The 13,576-nt window shown below is 38.1% G+C and overlaps 1 protein-coding gene across 2 annotated transcripts in view; it reads left to right on the forward strand.

Annotated features, from left to right (window-relative positions):
• Positions 1–41: 41 nt before the first annotated feature.
• MDFIC (MyoD family inhibitor domain containing) overlaps positions 42–13,576 on the forward strand; it is a 51,509-nt gene continuing 37,974 nt past the window's right edge. For both annotated transcript variants that reach the window (XR_008437121.1, XM_053977654.1), the window contains exons 1-2: positions 42–192; positions 2,244–2,399. Coding sequence is in view for 1 of the 2 variants with exons in the window: in XM_053977654.1 (XP_053833629.1) it covers positions 2,309–2,399 (91 nt within the window). In the remaining variant the exon portion in view is untranslated. The remainder of the gene's footprint in view (positions 193–2,243; positions 2,400–13,576) is intronic.

Consider the following 13,576-nt stretch of genomic DNA (forward strand, 5'->3'; position numbering starts at 1 on the left):
TGGGTGGTATCAGCTCTCCATAAGCATTTACTATCCAATGGAATATTTTGGAAGCAGGGTGTGGTTGGCTAAATTATTGCTCCTCCCACAGCTCTCTGCTATGTTTCCAGTTTCACAGGGAAAAACACAAGCTTGTATGTTGAGAGTGAGTCATAACCTTTCTTCTGCTACTGACTCACTTGGGAGTTTGAGGTAAGTCATTCTACCTTATGTTTTGATCACTCTGCCACCAGGACAGCAAGGAGGGGCCTATGGAAAATTATGCAATGTTTGCATAGAAGAAAAGTGTAGGTATAGAGACCAATATTATTATTACACAGTAAATGAGTAGCTTTGTTTGCCCCAAATGGATTTTTTTTACACAGCTTCTTTCCTACATAAAACATCTTTCCCCCCTCCCATTTTCCATATAAATGTTTAAAGAAAGACTATGCTGCACCAAAGAACACCTTAGGTTACTTAAATAGTTAAAAATTATAGTATTTTTCAGAGGAAGTACCTTTCATCACATTTCTCTTTTGCACCAACAACGAAAAAAATAAAGCTGCACAGTGGAGCAAAATTGCTGATGACTTCTGAAATAAGAGTTAGCTGTGAAGGGTGTGGAGTTCACATAGAACTGGCTCCTAGTCAGGTATTTACACTTCATCCTGGTTGTCTTGCAAGCATGTCAGGGAAATGCAAAACTTTAAGAAGTCAACTTTTAACAACTGAGCATATTGCTTAGCATGTGTGATATCAAAATAAATATCTATCAGCTATAGTCTCTCATGTTAGGATGCTTCTAGTTTGTAACTTGTTTATTTTATATTCCTACTTTTGTTTCTCAAAAAATATATCTAAATATCTCACTGCCATGAGACATAACAGTAAACCTGGTGTATTTACTAAACCATAATAAAATAATCTGCTAGTAAATTTTAAGGAAAATGCATTTTAAACCTGGACACACTTCAATTGAGAAAGGTGACATACTGTGTTCCCATAAACAAGGCAAGGCTTGTAGCTTATGGACACCAGCACATGTGCGAGCAAATAACCTATGTTGTGGGCAAGAACAGAGCACAAGACTGATGATCACATCGAACTGTGCCATGGGAAAGAAATGTTATTTCCTGGTGAAATTTCTCCTATGGAGAAAGTCCAGGTAACACTACTTGGCAGATGATAGCAGAGAAAGTAGTTTGCACTTTAGGGTTCTACTTTTGAAAACTGCTTGTTCTATTCTTCGTGTTTTTTGAGTATTTATGTGGCCTCTGTGAAGTCCTTTTAATGGATATACATGCATATTACTGGTCAGGGGCAGGGGTAGAAGGGTGGTCTGCGCAGCAGGGCCCGGCGGAGAGTGCAAAGGCCGGGGGGCAGGGGCCCTGCGCCGCCCCACGTGCCGTTCCGCGCTCCGAGGCGCAACTGGTGGCGGGCGATCCGTGACACCGCGGCCAACTTGGGGGCCAGCGGCTGCGCCACGCAGCGTGCCCCGCACCGCTGCCAGCGCTGCAGCTGCAAGCCCTGCCCAGACTGGAAAGCCTCCCTTTCACATTCCCCTGGGGTTTTTTTCACCCCTTCTTGCCTACTTCTGTCTGACGGGTTACGGTTCCCCCGGGGGAACTTCCATGGCTGAAGGCCCGGCTGGAGGCAGCGCGGCGCCCCGCGGCCGGCCGGCCCCGCTCAGCCCAGCCCAGCCCGCGGGCCCGTCGCTGGCGGGCGGCAGGAGCTGCACAACCGCCGCCCCGAGCCGCAGCCGCCGCCAGCCGGAGCGGGATGTTTCATTGTCCGGAAATGATGGAGAAGGAGTGACTGTGGCGGCGGTGGGACAGCGGGTGTGAGTGCCAGGCTGTGCGCGCCACTGCCGGGGGAAGGCCCGCGGCTGCGGGGCGGGCGGCGCGGCGCGAGAGGAGGCGGCTGCCGGGCCGGGCGGCGGCGGGGCGGGAGCGGCGCGGGGGCTGCCGCGGCCGGGGCGCGGCGCAGGGCCGGGCGGAGCGGAGCGGAGGAAATGCGGAGGTAGGCTCACCGCGCTGCCGGCCGGCACCGCCGCGGCCGACGGCCCCCTCCCGGACACCCCCGCGGCCGCTCCCGCCCCCCGGCCCCGCGGGTGCTCGCTGCAGGGGGCGGTGGGCGCGCCCGCCGCCGCGCCGGAAAGTTGCCGCCGCTTCCCTACTGTCCCTCTTCGGTCCCTCGCCCCGAGCCGTGAGTTTTCTGCAAAAAATACATTAACGAGTCCTTTCATTTGCTTGTTCCTTCAGGGTCGCGTGTTAGTTTTGTTGGAGAGGGGTGCAGGCTCTCTGTTACTCGTCGAGAGAGCTGGCAGATGTCCCAAGTGAGAGAACCTCTTCCTCCGGGGCCTGGAGGGCCAGAGCAAGCTCCGACTGAAAACAGCTCTTTGATCTCTCTCCCTCGAGGTAAGTTGCTTTAAAGTTTCTCTGTAATTGTTTCGCGTTATATTTGAATGATACATTTACTGATTAGACTTGTCAGGTTTAACCCCTCTATTTTTTGCCCCTCCCCTCTGTAGTGTATCTCTGTAGCACTTTCACTTCACCATTTTATTGTTTTAACCCAAAATTCCCATGAAAAAATGTGCTACTCAGCCCTGATTTTCAGTACTTGAAAAACCGTAGTCATTCAGAGGCAGATGTTGCTCCTTAAAAATCGCTTTTGATTTTCTCAGCTTTGTGTTGGTGTTTATAAATTCTTTCCTGTAAAGCTGTCCTTCCAGGTCTTGAAGTAAATTATGGAAGTTTGATCCAATAGTGAGAGCATTGTTCAGGTTGGTGGTCACTTTGCTGGTTTTTTTGATAGATTACTCTGTGATGCTGCAGCTAAAATCAGTCTCTGAGAATATAACTTGTTTCATATCAGCTGTTCAAAAGGTTGTTTAAAAGTATGTTCATCTTAAAGATAAATTATTTAAGTTATGTCTTATTTGCTTTTGAACAAAAATACACAGATACTCTGATCACCTTCATGTAGAGAAGTTTGACAAAGTATATTTTAGGTTATCCTCAAAATTGGGAGGTATGTTTGCCTGTTAAGTCCTGGTCTGCGAAGATGAGACTTTTCTTTGTTTATTTATTTACAGCTACAATTTTCCAAAATTCTGACAGGAGTTTAAAAAGTCTGTGAAAAACAGACAAATAATCTTGTTCAAGAACTGTAACTTTATTCATAACTGGTTAACTGGAGCAGAGCCTGGTAATACAGTTGTGCAACTGTGGATTAAAAATGCAGTCGTGTTTTTGTAACTAAGAAAATCAATAGTTATGTGTAATCAAAGCTGAAGACTTGTTTCAGAAACCAGAAAGTATCCGTAGCTAAGTAAAAAATGTTTTGGCAGGAGGGCATAGCAAGTTGGCTTATACTTGTCTTATTGTTGGATAGGTTTTGGGGTTTTTTTTTTGTTTTTGTTCTAGAGAATGACTCATAACTTCTAAACAGTAAAAAATAATAATAAAAAAGATTAAATGCAGAAGATCAAGCATGCAGAACTGAACTGCTTGAATCACATTTTTGCCAGAACCATCAGTACCTGTGATATGTGTTTATTTTCAGTGTGTTGTTTTTATTTGTCATGTGGTCAACTGGCCACACCTGTTAAATTCTGCATGAAGGCCATACATCAAAGTTACTGAAGTTGTAAATCAGTGAACTAACTAGCATGGAAATGGTCTCATTCTCACAGTACTACTTCAAACTGAGTTCTCACTATGAAGTGAAAGTCCTATGAATGATTATAAATACATGCTCTTTTTTTTAATGAAAAGTGAGGAAACAAATAGTGATCTGTCCGTGATAAGTAATACGCAGAAGATCCAAATGACACAATTAAACCTCACAGCTTTCTTAGGGATCAGTAAGGTACAAACAAGCATTATGATTATGGTTTGTTCACTGGCCACACCTATCAAGACACATGCTCAGTTTTAAAGCTTACGTACAGTTCACATAAAGACAATGCAGAATTCTGCATTCAAATACATAATTTTTATTCGAATGAACTTAGATTTAAGGATAATATGGATTTTTAATGTGGCTATTTGTTGCTTTTTTCTAGTCTAAGTTTGTTGGGGAAGTGGGGGTGGAAAGAGGAAAAGGTGAGTTCATAACATTTCCAGTCTATATTCCAGCATTTCTGTTGTCAGCTTTGCAGTGTGTGGTTAAAGGGTAAGGTAATTCAGATATTCCAGGGCTGAAAAACTAAGATAGTATGTCTGGGACTTTCAACAGCCCCTATCCTTCTATCCAGGACGTCCAAAATTATGCTGACTTCTCTAGAATTTGGTGATAATTTTAAAAGTTTTGATTGAAATTCATATTATTGACCTATAAATGACTTCATATATTTACAGTGAAATACCTGAAATCTGGGTTGACCTAGAATTAATGATTCCTTAATCAACAAAAGATAGCTTATCTTGTATGTATAATAAAGTATTAAGTGCATTCTAATGAGAAGAAATTTCTAATTTCTAACAACACAATTTAATGTGCTTTGTATATGTTTAACTGATATAGATACCTTGTCCTGGGAACAAACTTATCCTCTTCTGTAGTTCTGCGAGGTATCATCAAGAAATCCAGATATACAAAGTGTTCCTTTTGCTTGCTATCATATACATTCAGATGCTGAAGATTAGTTGTATTTTTCCATGAAAGGAAAAGAAACTTCAGTTGAATATTGAATATTCAAAAATAGCTATCCCACAATGTAATTAAAGATTAGACAAACCTAATAAAGCTTAGGCAGTATGCAGGGATATTCATCAGTTGTGGACATGGTGAAAACTAGGTTGAGGCAGAGTTTGGCCTACAGATGTGGTATGCTCTGGCTTTCCCAATTTAAAAGAATTTTTCTGTGTTATTTTAGCCAATATGCTCTCTCAACATATCCCCTGTCACTGTTCTTCCTTGTTAGTTCATTTTTATAATTATATAATAAATATATTAATATTTATGCAATAAATGCATAAATATTAGTGAGAATCTGGACACCACCCATTCCCAGTTAGAGTACTGTGAGAGAGAGCAAATGAAATCATGGCATCTTCTTTTGTGGCAATGTCAAAATTCAGCTTCAGTCTTTAAACCATTATCTATGTCAGTGTGGTCTAAGAGACACACTGCAGGATGGAAGGTTTAATCTAATTTCTCAAACACGGTAATTTCTGCCACATCCTTCCAAAAGTGTAGCTCTGCTTATGCACCCTTGTTCAAGATCCTAGTGATGCCTTCTTTCTTCTCTGTAGCTCATGGACCTTGGAACCGAATTTTGATTATATCTACTTGTGTGATGTAGTCAGTGAATAGTGCCATGTCTCTGCTCAGAGCACTTCAATTTGACTATGATCAGGTATTTCTCAACTCATAGGTACCAAAATAATGTCCCTGAGGAAGGAATGTGGCAATTCATGACCATTGGACTCTTCTGCTTTAAGGAAAATATTTCATATATTAGAAGTTATGGTGTGATTATTGCCTAAACTATGGGTAGACTTTTTAAAAAATCCTCTGCATTTGAATAAACCACAGAATACAAGAGAAAAATTCAGGGCTGTCATTTATAAATTATTTGGAATGCTTTTATCTTTGCTTTTTGATAACTAAGTGTAACCTAGAATAATGAAAGAATAGTATTTAGCTTTCTCAATAAGAAAGAAAATAAAAACAGTAATTACAATAATTAATAACTTATTACAAAATTGAGACTGATAATTTCACTATAATAAATTGTTAGATGATGGAAATTCACCAGAACTTTTTTATTTGAATGGGATGGGGAGGATGGAGAAATCTAGTAGAAATATCAAGGATCAGATTCTATAAGTGACTGTTCTCTCTGGTGCAAATCATCTCACTGTTGCTGGATGGAGATGCAGTTCTGATTTGGTATTTCAAGAAACCATATGCAGCAATTAATACTTCCATTCAGAAAATGTAAAAAGTACTCCTCTTCAAGAATGTGATTCTAATCTTCATGTTTTCAGTGCTTAACTGTTTTCATGATGAGGAGTATGAAAGGAATCTGATGGCTAGATGAGATTGGGTGACAAAAGACTTAATGCAGGGAATGGATGTTCTTGAGGCAACAGTGGCAACAGTGAATGCTATCACAATAATTATTCCTCTTTACCAGCAATGCCTCAACATTATGAGTAATATATTTTTATTTTAACGGTTAACCAGTGTACTCAGATTGCTCAAACTTACCAAATATTTCCTCTATAATTTTATACCCTCTTGCTATCTGACAAGAGTTGGGAGAATCTGTATTTATTTGTTTTATTGCTGTGTGCCAGTACTGAGGCATTTATTTAATATTACTGACTAAAATATCTAAAACTTTGGTAAATAGATGTTTGACTCTAGTTTGCTATGAAAGCATACGTCTGCTTTCAGTTTCACGTGCATACCGTTCCAGTTAAGTGATTCATGCCCACATGGGTGTGATAGACTTGTATTTCATAGACTTGACTGTAAAGATCTTGTATCAAGCTTGAAATATTTTTGTTCCATCTTACATCACAGGTTTATTTTATACCACAGTAATTCTTCTTAAATTCAGCTCTGAGCTCTCAGAAGTTACATTTCTCTTTGCTTTAAACACTTCTTTTCTTTTTCTTTTTTTTTCCCTAGTAACATTCAGCAATGAGTGTGTTATCCTACTTTTTTTATTTGGATCAGCCATGCAGTTTTGAAGTAAATCTGTTCGCCTCTACTTTGATTTGCATTGTGGAGTGATCCTAGGGAGTGACCTGGATGGGATTCCTTTTGCTCAAAATAATGTGAAAGCTGCAGGAATGTGCCTAATACACTCCAGCCACTAGTAAGCCTTGAATCTTTAAGATTATATCTGAGAGCTAGTTCAAAGTAGAAAACCCTTGGAACATGTATGGAATATTCTTTAAGTTAACTCTTTCCCTGTACAGGCCCAGTTTTATTGGCCGTTGCTAATACAGCCATAGCTGCCAAATAATTGCTGAGCACTTCTATGAAACTGGTTTTGTATACATGTGAAACTTCTTTGGATGAATGACATACATGCATAACTGGCTGCATAATTAATATGATTATTTATGAAAAGTCTTCACTTATGTATTTGACCTTTTTAACACTTAAAATAATGCAGAATACTTATTTGCACATTGGTGTTAGTGTTTAATTTATCGTGGCTCAAATTTGTTCAGGGCTGTTGAACTTCTAGTGCTTTCATAGTTATTCCATAGCTTGCACCTGGAAAATTCTTTGTAAGAGTTTTCTAAAAATCTGCTCAGTTAATTTGCTCTAATTTTGAGAAACTATTTTTTTTTCTATGGCACTTCTGAAGCCATTGAAAGTTGCAGCAAGACGTTTAAGTGAAAGACACTGAAATTAAATGAATGCAAATAAGTTTTTTTTCTTAGTTTTAAAACAGTCAAACATCTAATTGGAGGCTTCCAACTCTGTAATTTGTGGATTATAAGTATTAATTAGATTCTCTTTATGAAATGAGATTGTTTCAAGTAAATGCTAGAATAGGCATTCTGTTACACAAACTTCTGAATTTATTTGTTATATAAAATGCCTAAAAGTTTTAGGCATTTCATGAAGTAGATGGTAGGCATTATTGTTAATGATTACACTGTGAAATATGGTTTTATCAGGGTTTCTTTGTGTTATTGTTGTGAACAGTGGAATTTTCAGTAGGAAGCAGTGTCCTTAGTGGTTCCTTGTCAGCAAGATTATTAATGAACAAAGAAAGTGTTAGAAATGCAGTGTTTGCCACATGCTCTTCAATCCTTCCCAACAGTTGTAGGCTTGAGACAGAGAACTGATTGTTACATTTCCTTTTGGGAACATTCTTTGACTTTTTTTATTCCTCATAGATCTATTTATGTGTTTATGTTTTGTGGCAATTGATTTTCTTTTGTAATTGCTCTTTCCTTTGAAGGACAAAATTTCATTTGGGATGATTTGAACTTTGCACATTTATTTTTAAATCTGCATCTGCTTGTTATAGGACTCAGGCCTTCTGATGGTTCATCCCAAGAACTAGATCAGCTTTAGGTGCCTAAGTAACTTTGCCCCATGCTTCCAAATCTTTCCTTTACCCTGTGCCATAAAACTGTTGGACTGTTTGTGACTGCATTTTTGGAAATCAGTGATCACACTGTGCCAGTCCATTTTGCTTATTTCTCTCTCCTTGATAAAAATGATGCACTCAGGTTTTCAGAAACTTTTGCCACCAGTTGTTTTTTCTTTACGTGCTATTTGAAGCAGTCCACCACATTGCTGGTGAACAGAAAATGAATGTGTCATAGCAGCAAAGGCTTTGGTTGTTGCAGCAGAATTCATTAAATTCATTTTATATACAAGCTCCTAAATTTTATAGACAAACCCTAAACCTGTTTCTCAAGTCCAGTTTGTCATTTTGCTAGTTATGCACTCTAATGATTCACATTCTTGGAAGCGATGGCTGAGTCAGTATATGAGGTTATGTGTCATCTAATGAACAGAAATCAGCTGCCAATTAAACTCTGAGGATGTGCGATCCACATTAGTGGGCACTTGTTTCCATTTTTGTTTTGTGTATGTTATATACTTCGTGATACATGATAGCACATGCATGAACACACACAGACCCATTTCTGAACAAGAAGATGTGGTGGGGCTCTTGGGGGCAGCTGGTGTGTGAATGTACAAATGGACAAGCCCTTGGAGAAGAAAAGTTGGTTATTTGTCAAAGACTTGAGTACTTTGAGGTGTGTCTTACAAATACATCCGTTACCTATCTTTTTGTTATTTTCTATCAGTTTTATGTATTAATTTCATCTTCACTTAATATGCTTTACATTATAGAGAAAAAGACACAAATGTAGCTCTAAAAAGGGAGATTATTCACTGGGATGGTCTAAGAATTTTTCAGGAATTAGTTTGATGTATGTTCCAGCAACTTCCCAAAGGCATAGGATGCAGAATTGGAAGGAATCTGGAGAGATTGCCCTGTATACCTGTTTTGCCTAATATACATGTGTCTTTCTTGACAGCTCTGACTATTTGTTAAGTTTACTTTTTGATGGGGCTGTTGTAATAGTAGCCTTATTGATAATCCAGACTGCTGACATTATTAGTTGGTGGAGTCTTGCAGAATGTATTTGTCATGTTGCAAAGAAGTGTGTGTAACTGCATGCATATTCTCCAAACTAGAGCAAAAGTTAACAATCAATATTACAATAGTCTCAAAGGTGAAAACAGATTTCTATTCTATGGAATATGTGTACTGCTGTGCAATTTAAAAACAAATGTAACAAAATTACGGTAAAATGAATGTATGTACTATAGAAATGATTTTTATGTACTTAAGTAATTCCATAGAGAAAAAGCAGTAATTCACTTTATTAGCTTATTTAATAAAGCAGTAGTTTTGAGATGTGATTAATTTTTTTTTTTCACTAAGTGGCTTACCAGTTGTCTGTATCATAGGTATGATTTGGCTTTTAGCCATCTCAATTCTATACTTTGCGAGCATGTCATATCTCTTACTATTTAAATCTTAAACTTGAATGAATCCCTGGACTAGTAGAGTTTCTGCCTATGCTTACCTTCAGGATAAATCACAGGGTGTTCTGTGCGGGTGTCACTTCCTAGGGCTTTTGACTAGAAACTTTTCAGCCCTGGCATTGCAGTTAGTTTTGGGGAAGTACAGAGCCACAGAAGTTGCTGGTTTGGGGCTGAACTGTGGTAGGTAAGAAGTCTGTGTTGCTTTTGTGACATGACCTAGAGTAACTTACTGTGGTTTTGAAGAGAGATTGGATTTATACTTCAGCTCTGCCAGACTCAGAACATAATGAGTCTTTTCTTTCCATTATTTGAACTGTTAAGAAGAGCATCTCTTTTTTTTCTTGGCTGTCAGTATTAGAGGTTAGCCACATGAGAGTGGAAGGGTGTGCTAAAGGAAGCAGACGCTAAAATACTACGGAAGTCTTACAGAAAGAATTCTTAAGGGTAAGCTTGATTGAAACAGAAAAGTGTTACAAATTTACTTGAAGATGCAGTGGAAAAAAAGTCATACTTTTCTATGGTCAGATCCAGTCATTAGTGTTTCTGTCAGAGTAAGGTCTTTGTGTTGATTCTTCATAAACTACTGTTGTGAAAATTCCAAGGTACCCAACATAAAAGTTATGGGATCAACAAAAGACAGGAATGGTCTTGAGGCTGTCTTCATGTGTGATTGGTTGTAATTGGTATGTTGTAGTGATACTTCTAATATTAAAAAAAAAAAAGAAAATATGATCCCGTTATCAACTGTTTGTTATAAGGGAATAATCAATAAATTCCTTTGTACAAAAACTGAGACATGGTACATATTCAAGAAAAAAGCAACTGAATCAAGATACCAGTGTGTGTCTGTTTTCAGTAGTCTGATGCACCAGAAGCGATTTATGAAAAAGAGTTCAAATAAAGAGATCACAAGGTCTACTATTTCTAAAGCGCCATTGAACTAAGCCTGGGTGTGATGGGGTTAATTTTCTTCATAGCAACCCCTATGGTGCTATGTTTGGGATCAGTGACTCAAGCAAGGTTGGTAGCACACCAGTGGGTTGGCTATTGCTGAGCAGCACTTGCACAGCATCAGTCAAGGTTTTCTCTTTTCCCACTTTTCTCTCCAGTGACAAGACTGTGGGTAGGCATGGGATTGGGAGGGGACACGATCCAGGCAGCTGGCTCAGGTTGACAAGAGGTCTATTCTATGCCACAGAATGTCATGATCAGCAATAAAAACAGGGGAGGAGGTTTTAGGGTAGGTAGCCATTGCTTAGAGACTAGCTTGGGCATTGGTCTGCTTGTGGGAGGTGGTAAGTGCTTGGCTTTGCATCCCCTGTTTTACTTTTCCTTCCTTTTTTCTTCACTTATTAAACTATATCTTGACACACAAGTTTCTTCCCTTGGGTCTTTCTGTTTTCTCCCTTTGTCCTGCTGGGGAAGGGAGGAGAGGCTGTGTGGTCCTTAGTTGCTGCCCTGGTTGAGTTCACCACGCCACAGAGCAGCATCTATCAGGATGAGCTGCTCCAGTGGGTAATTCTGGAGTGCAAAGATGCCAGATGTGTTTAATGTTATAGGTTTCTGTTATGTGCATTTATGGGGAAGCCTTCATGTGAATTCAATAGATCAAAGAAATAATTAATGTTAATTGTTTTGAACTTCCTATCAAAAATATTTGCTGTTCAATTGCAACATCGTTTCTGTTAAGCTTTTTAATACTGCTTCTTTTTTCTTGTTAACATCTACTATTAGTTACACGGTCTTGACTGGCCATTTATTATATCCAGCTAGAATAATAAAAGTGTTCATGAAAAATACACATACAGCCTAGATAGTGAGAAGGAAAAAAGAGAAAAAAATACTGAACTGAAAACAAGTAGAGGGATGAAAAATAAATTAATATGAATAATGATTATATTCTGCACTCCTTCAGATTTCTTAGATAAAAATGTAATCTAGAACACGGAGGGCCCCATAATATTAACTTTATTGTTTCCTTATAGCCATTCATTGTTTACTACATGAAATAATAGGGTTCTGCAAAGTCATATCCTATATGAGAGAATTGTATACAGCTACTCTGCGGGTCTGTACTAGCCCTGCTATGTACATATTGTTATTTTAGTGTCATCACTGTAGTAAAGTAATTTAAGAGCAAAATCTCCTAAAGTAGCTTTTTTAAGCTTAGTGTTTGTGGAAGGCAGAGTGCTTTTACACTAGCTGTGTCAGGACACTACTTATTTTTATTCCGTCTAACACTTTTCAAACAGTTTTGCAACACATTTGCACCTAATACTTAACTGCACAGCCTAAATCATTATACTTCAATACAGTCACTTTGTATTTGATAGATACCAGATGGAAGTAATTTGTATCTGATGTCTGTCAAAGGGGGTGAAACACTCTGTGTTTTGGTTTGTTGTTGTTTTTAATTTGGTGGGTTTTTTTGTTTGTTTTTTTTTTGTTTTATTTTTTGTTGTGGGTTTTGCTGGGGTGTTTTTTTTTTTTGTTGTTTGTTTGTTTGGGTTTTTTTTGTTTTTTAATGTTAATAGGATGAGTATCTAGGTAAGATTAAGTTATCACGGCAAGGGGCAAAACTCATTAAAGTCAATATCTTCCCATTCATTTCAATAACTATGCCAATCCCAGTGAAACAGTTCCTCTCCAGATGGGCTTGAAGAAATACTGACAAGTTGTTGGTGGGAGGGAGGACTGAGAGCAAAGTACCACGGAGGTAGCTAAGTCAGACATTTCAGAGGTGGAAATTGATAGAAGGGGAGCAGCAGTGCTTGAAGGCATATGCTACTATACACACAAGATGGCATATATTATTTTGAGTGATGTCCAGTGCCTCAGTTTAATAGGGTGGATAACAAAGGCAGAAAGTTAGGATTTAAAATCAAAGTGCTGTGGGTTACATGAAGAAACTAACCTTTACTATGCCACAGTAGCAAAAAGTGATTTTTTTCTGTGTCTCGGGACTGGAATAATTGCTTTACTAGAGGATACAGTATATGAAACTGTAATACTGAATTTATAAATGTGTTCGTGTTTCAAACAAATAAATAGAGCTAACAGACCTTTCAGCAGTTGCTCATCTAGGTTTACTGTAAATATTAAATGTTGTAGGTATACACAAAAAATACATGAGACTGAAAATATTTAGTGTTTTACAGATCCCTTGAGTAAGTAATATAAACTGATTATCTTTTGCTGTGAATAATGAACAAAGTAAATCCAGATTTAAAGATGTTTTCTTGAATGCCAGTAGGAAAAATCTGCAACAATCAAGAGCAGAAAGATTTGTGTGTGTGGATTTGATTACTAAAACATTAATGACAGTGAAGATGAAAACTGTCACTTGCCTTGGTTTGAGGAAATTCTGGTCTCCTTGTGATAACTGGCAACATTATCAAAACAACATCTGTTACATTGTGAAATAAGCTGAAGAATCCCTCAAATAACCTTACTATGGAATTTTCCCTGCATTTTATGTATACTTGGAGAGAAGAAATACTTTTCATTATTGGCTAAATGTTGACTTTTAATCAGCAGTGGCTTTTTAAAACTGGGGTTTTTTTTCAATAAAAAATAGATAATTGTATTATAATAATTTTTCTGAATTTTCGTACTAGTCACTTTTGAAGTTTCAGTTGTATTTGTCTTTATGTGTTTAGTTATAAAAAATAGGGAACAAAATTTTGTGAAATTACTATAGCTTTTATGTGCTAGAGCCACATGTATGTGGGTAAAAAATAATGGTTTTTTGTGTGACAAAGCTATTAAAATTTTTATATGAAAAGTTTGTGGAAGGTAACTAAATAAGAAAACACCCACCCCCCCCAAATATAATTTGTTACAGATGCTGCTGAGTATTATTTTGCACAATTGGATACAATATGACTAAAAGTCTTTCTTAAATAGAAATTATATTGATTTAGGCCAGAAAACAAGTGGAAAACCAACTTTATTGGAAGTTAATTCTAAGGAAACAAAAGGGGATGCTAAGACAAGTTACAGTTTATGCCATCTTACTTTTAATTTTCAAAATTAGTTTTGC

This window comes from Vidua macroura, chromosome 5 (assembly GCF_024509145.1).
Source record: "Vidua macroura isolate BioBank_ID:100142 chromosome 5, ASM2450914v1, whole genome shotgun sequence".
Classification (NCBI taxonomy): Eukaryota; Metazoa; Chordata; class Aves; order Passeriformes; family Viduidae; genus Vidua; species Vidua macroura.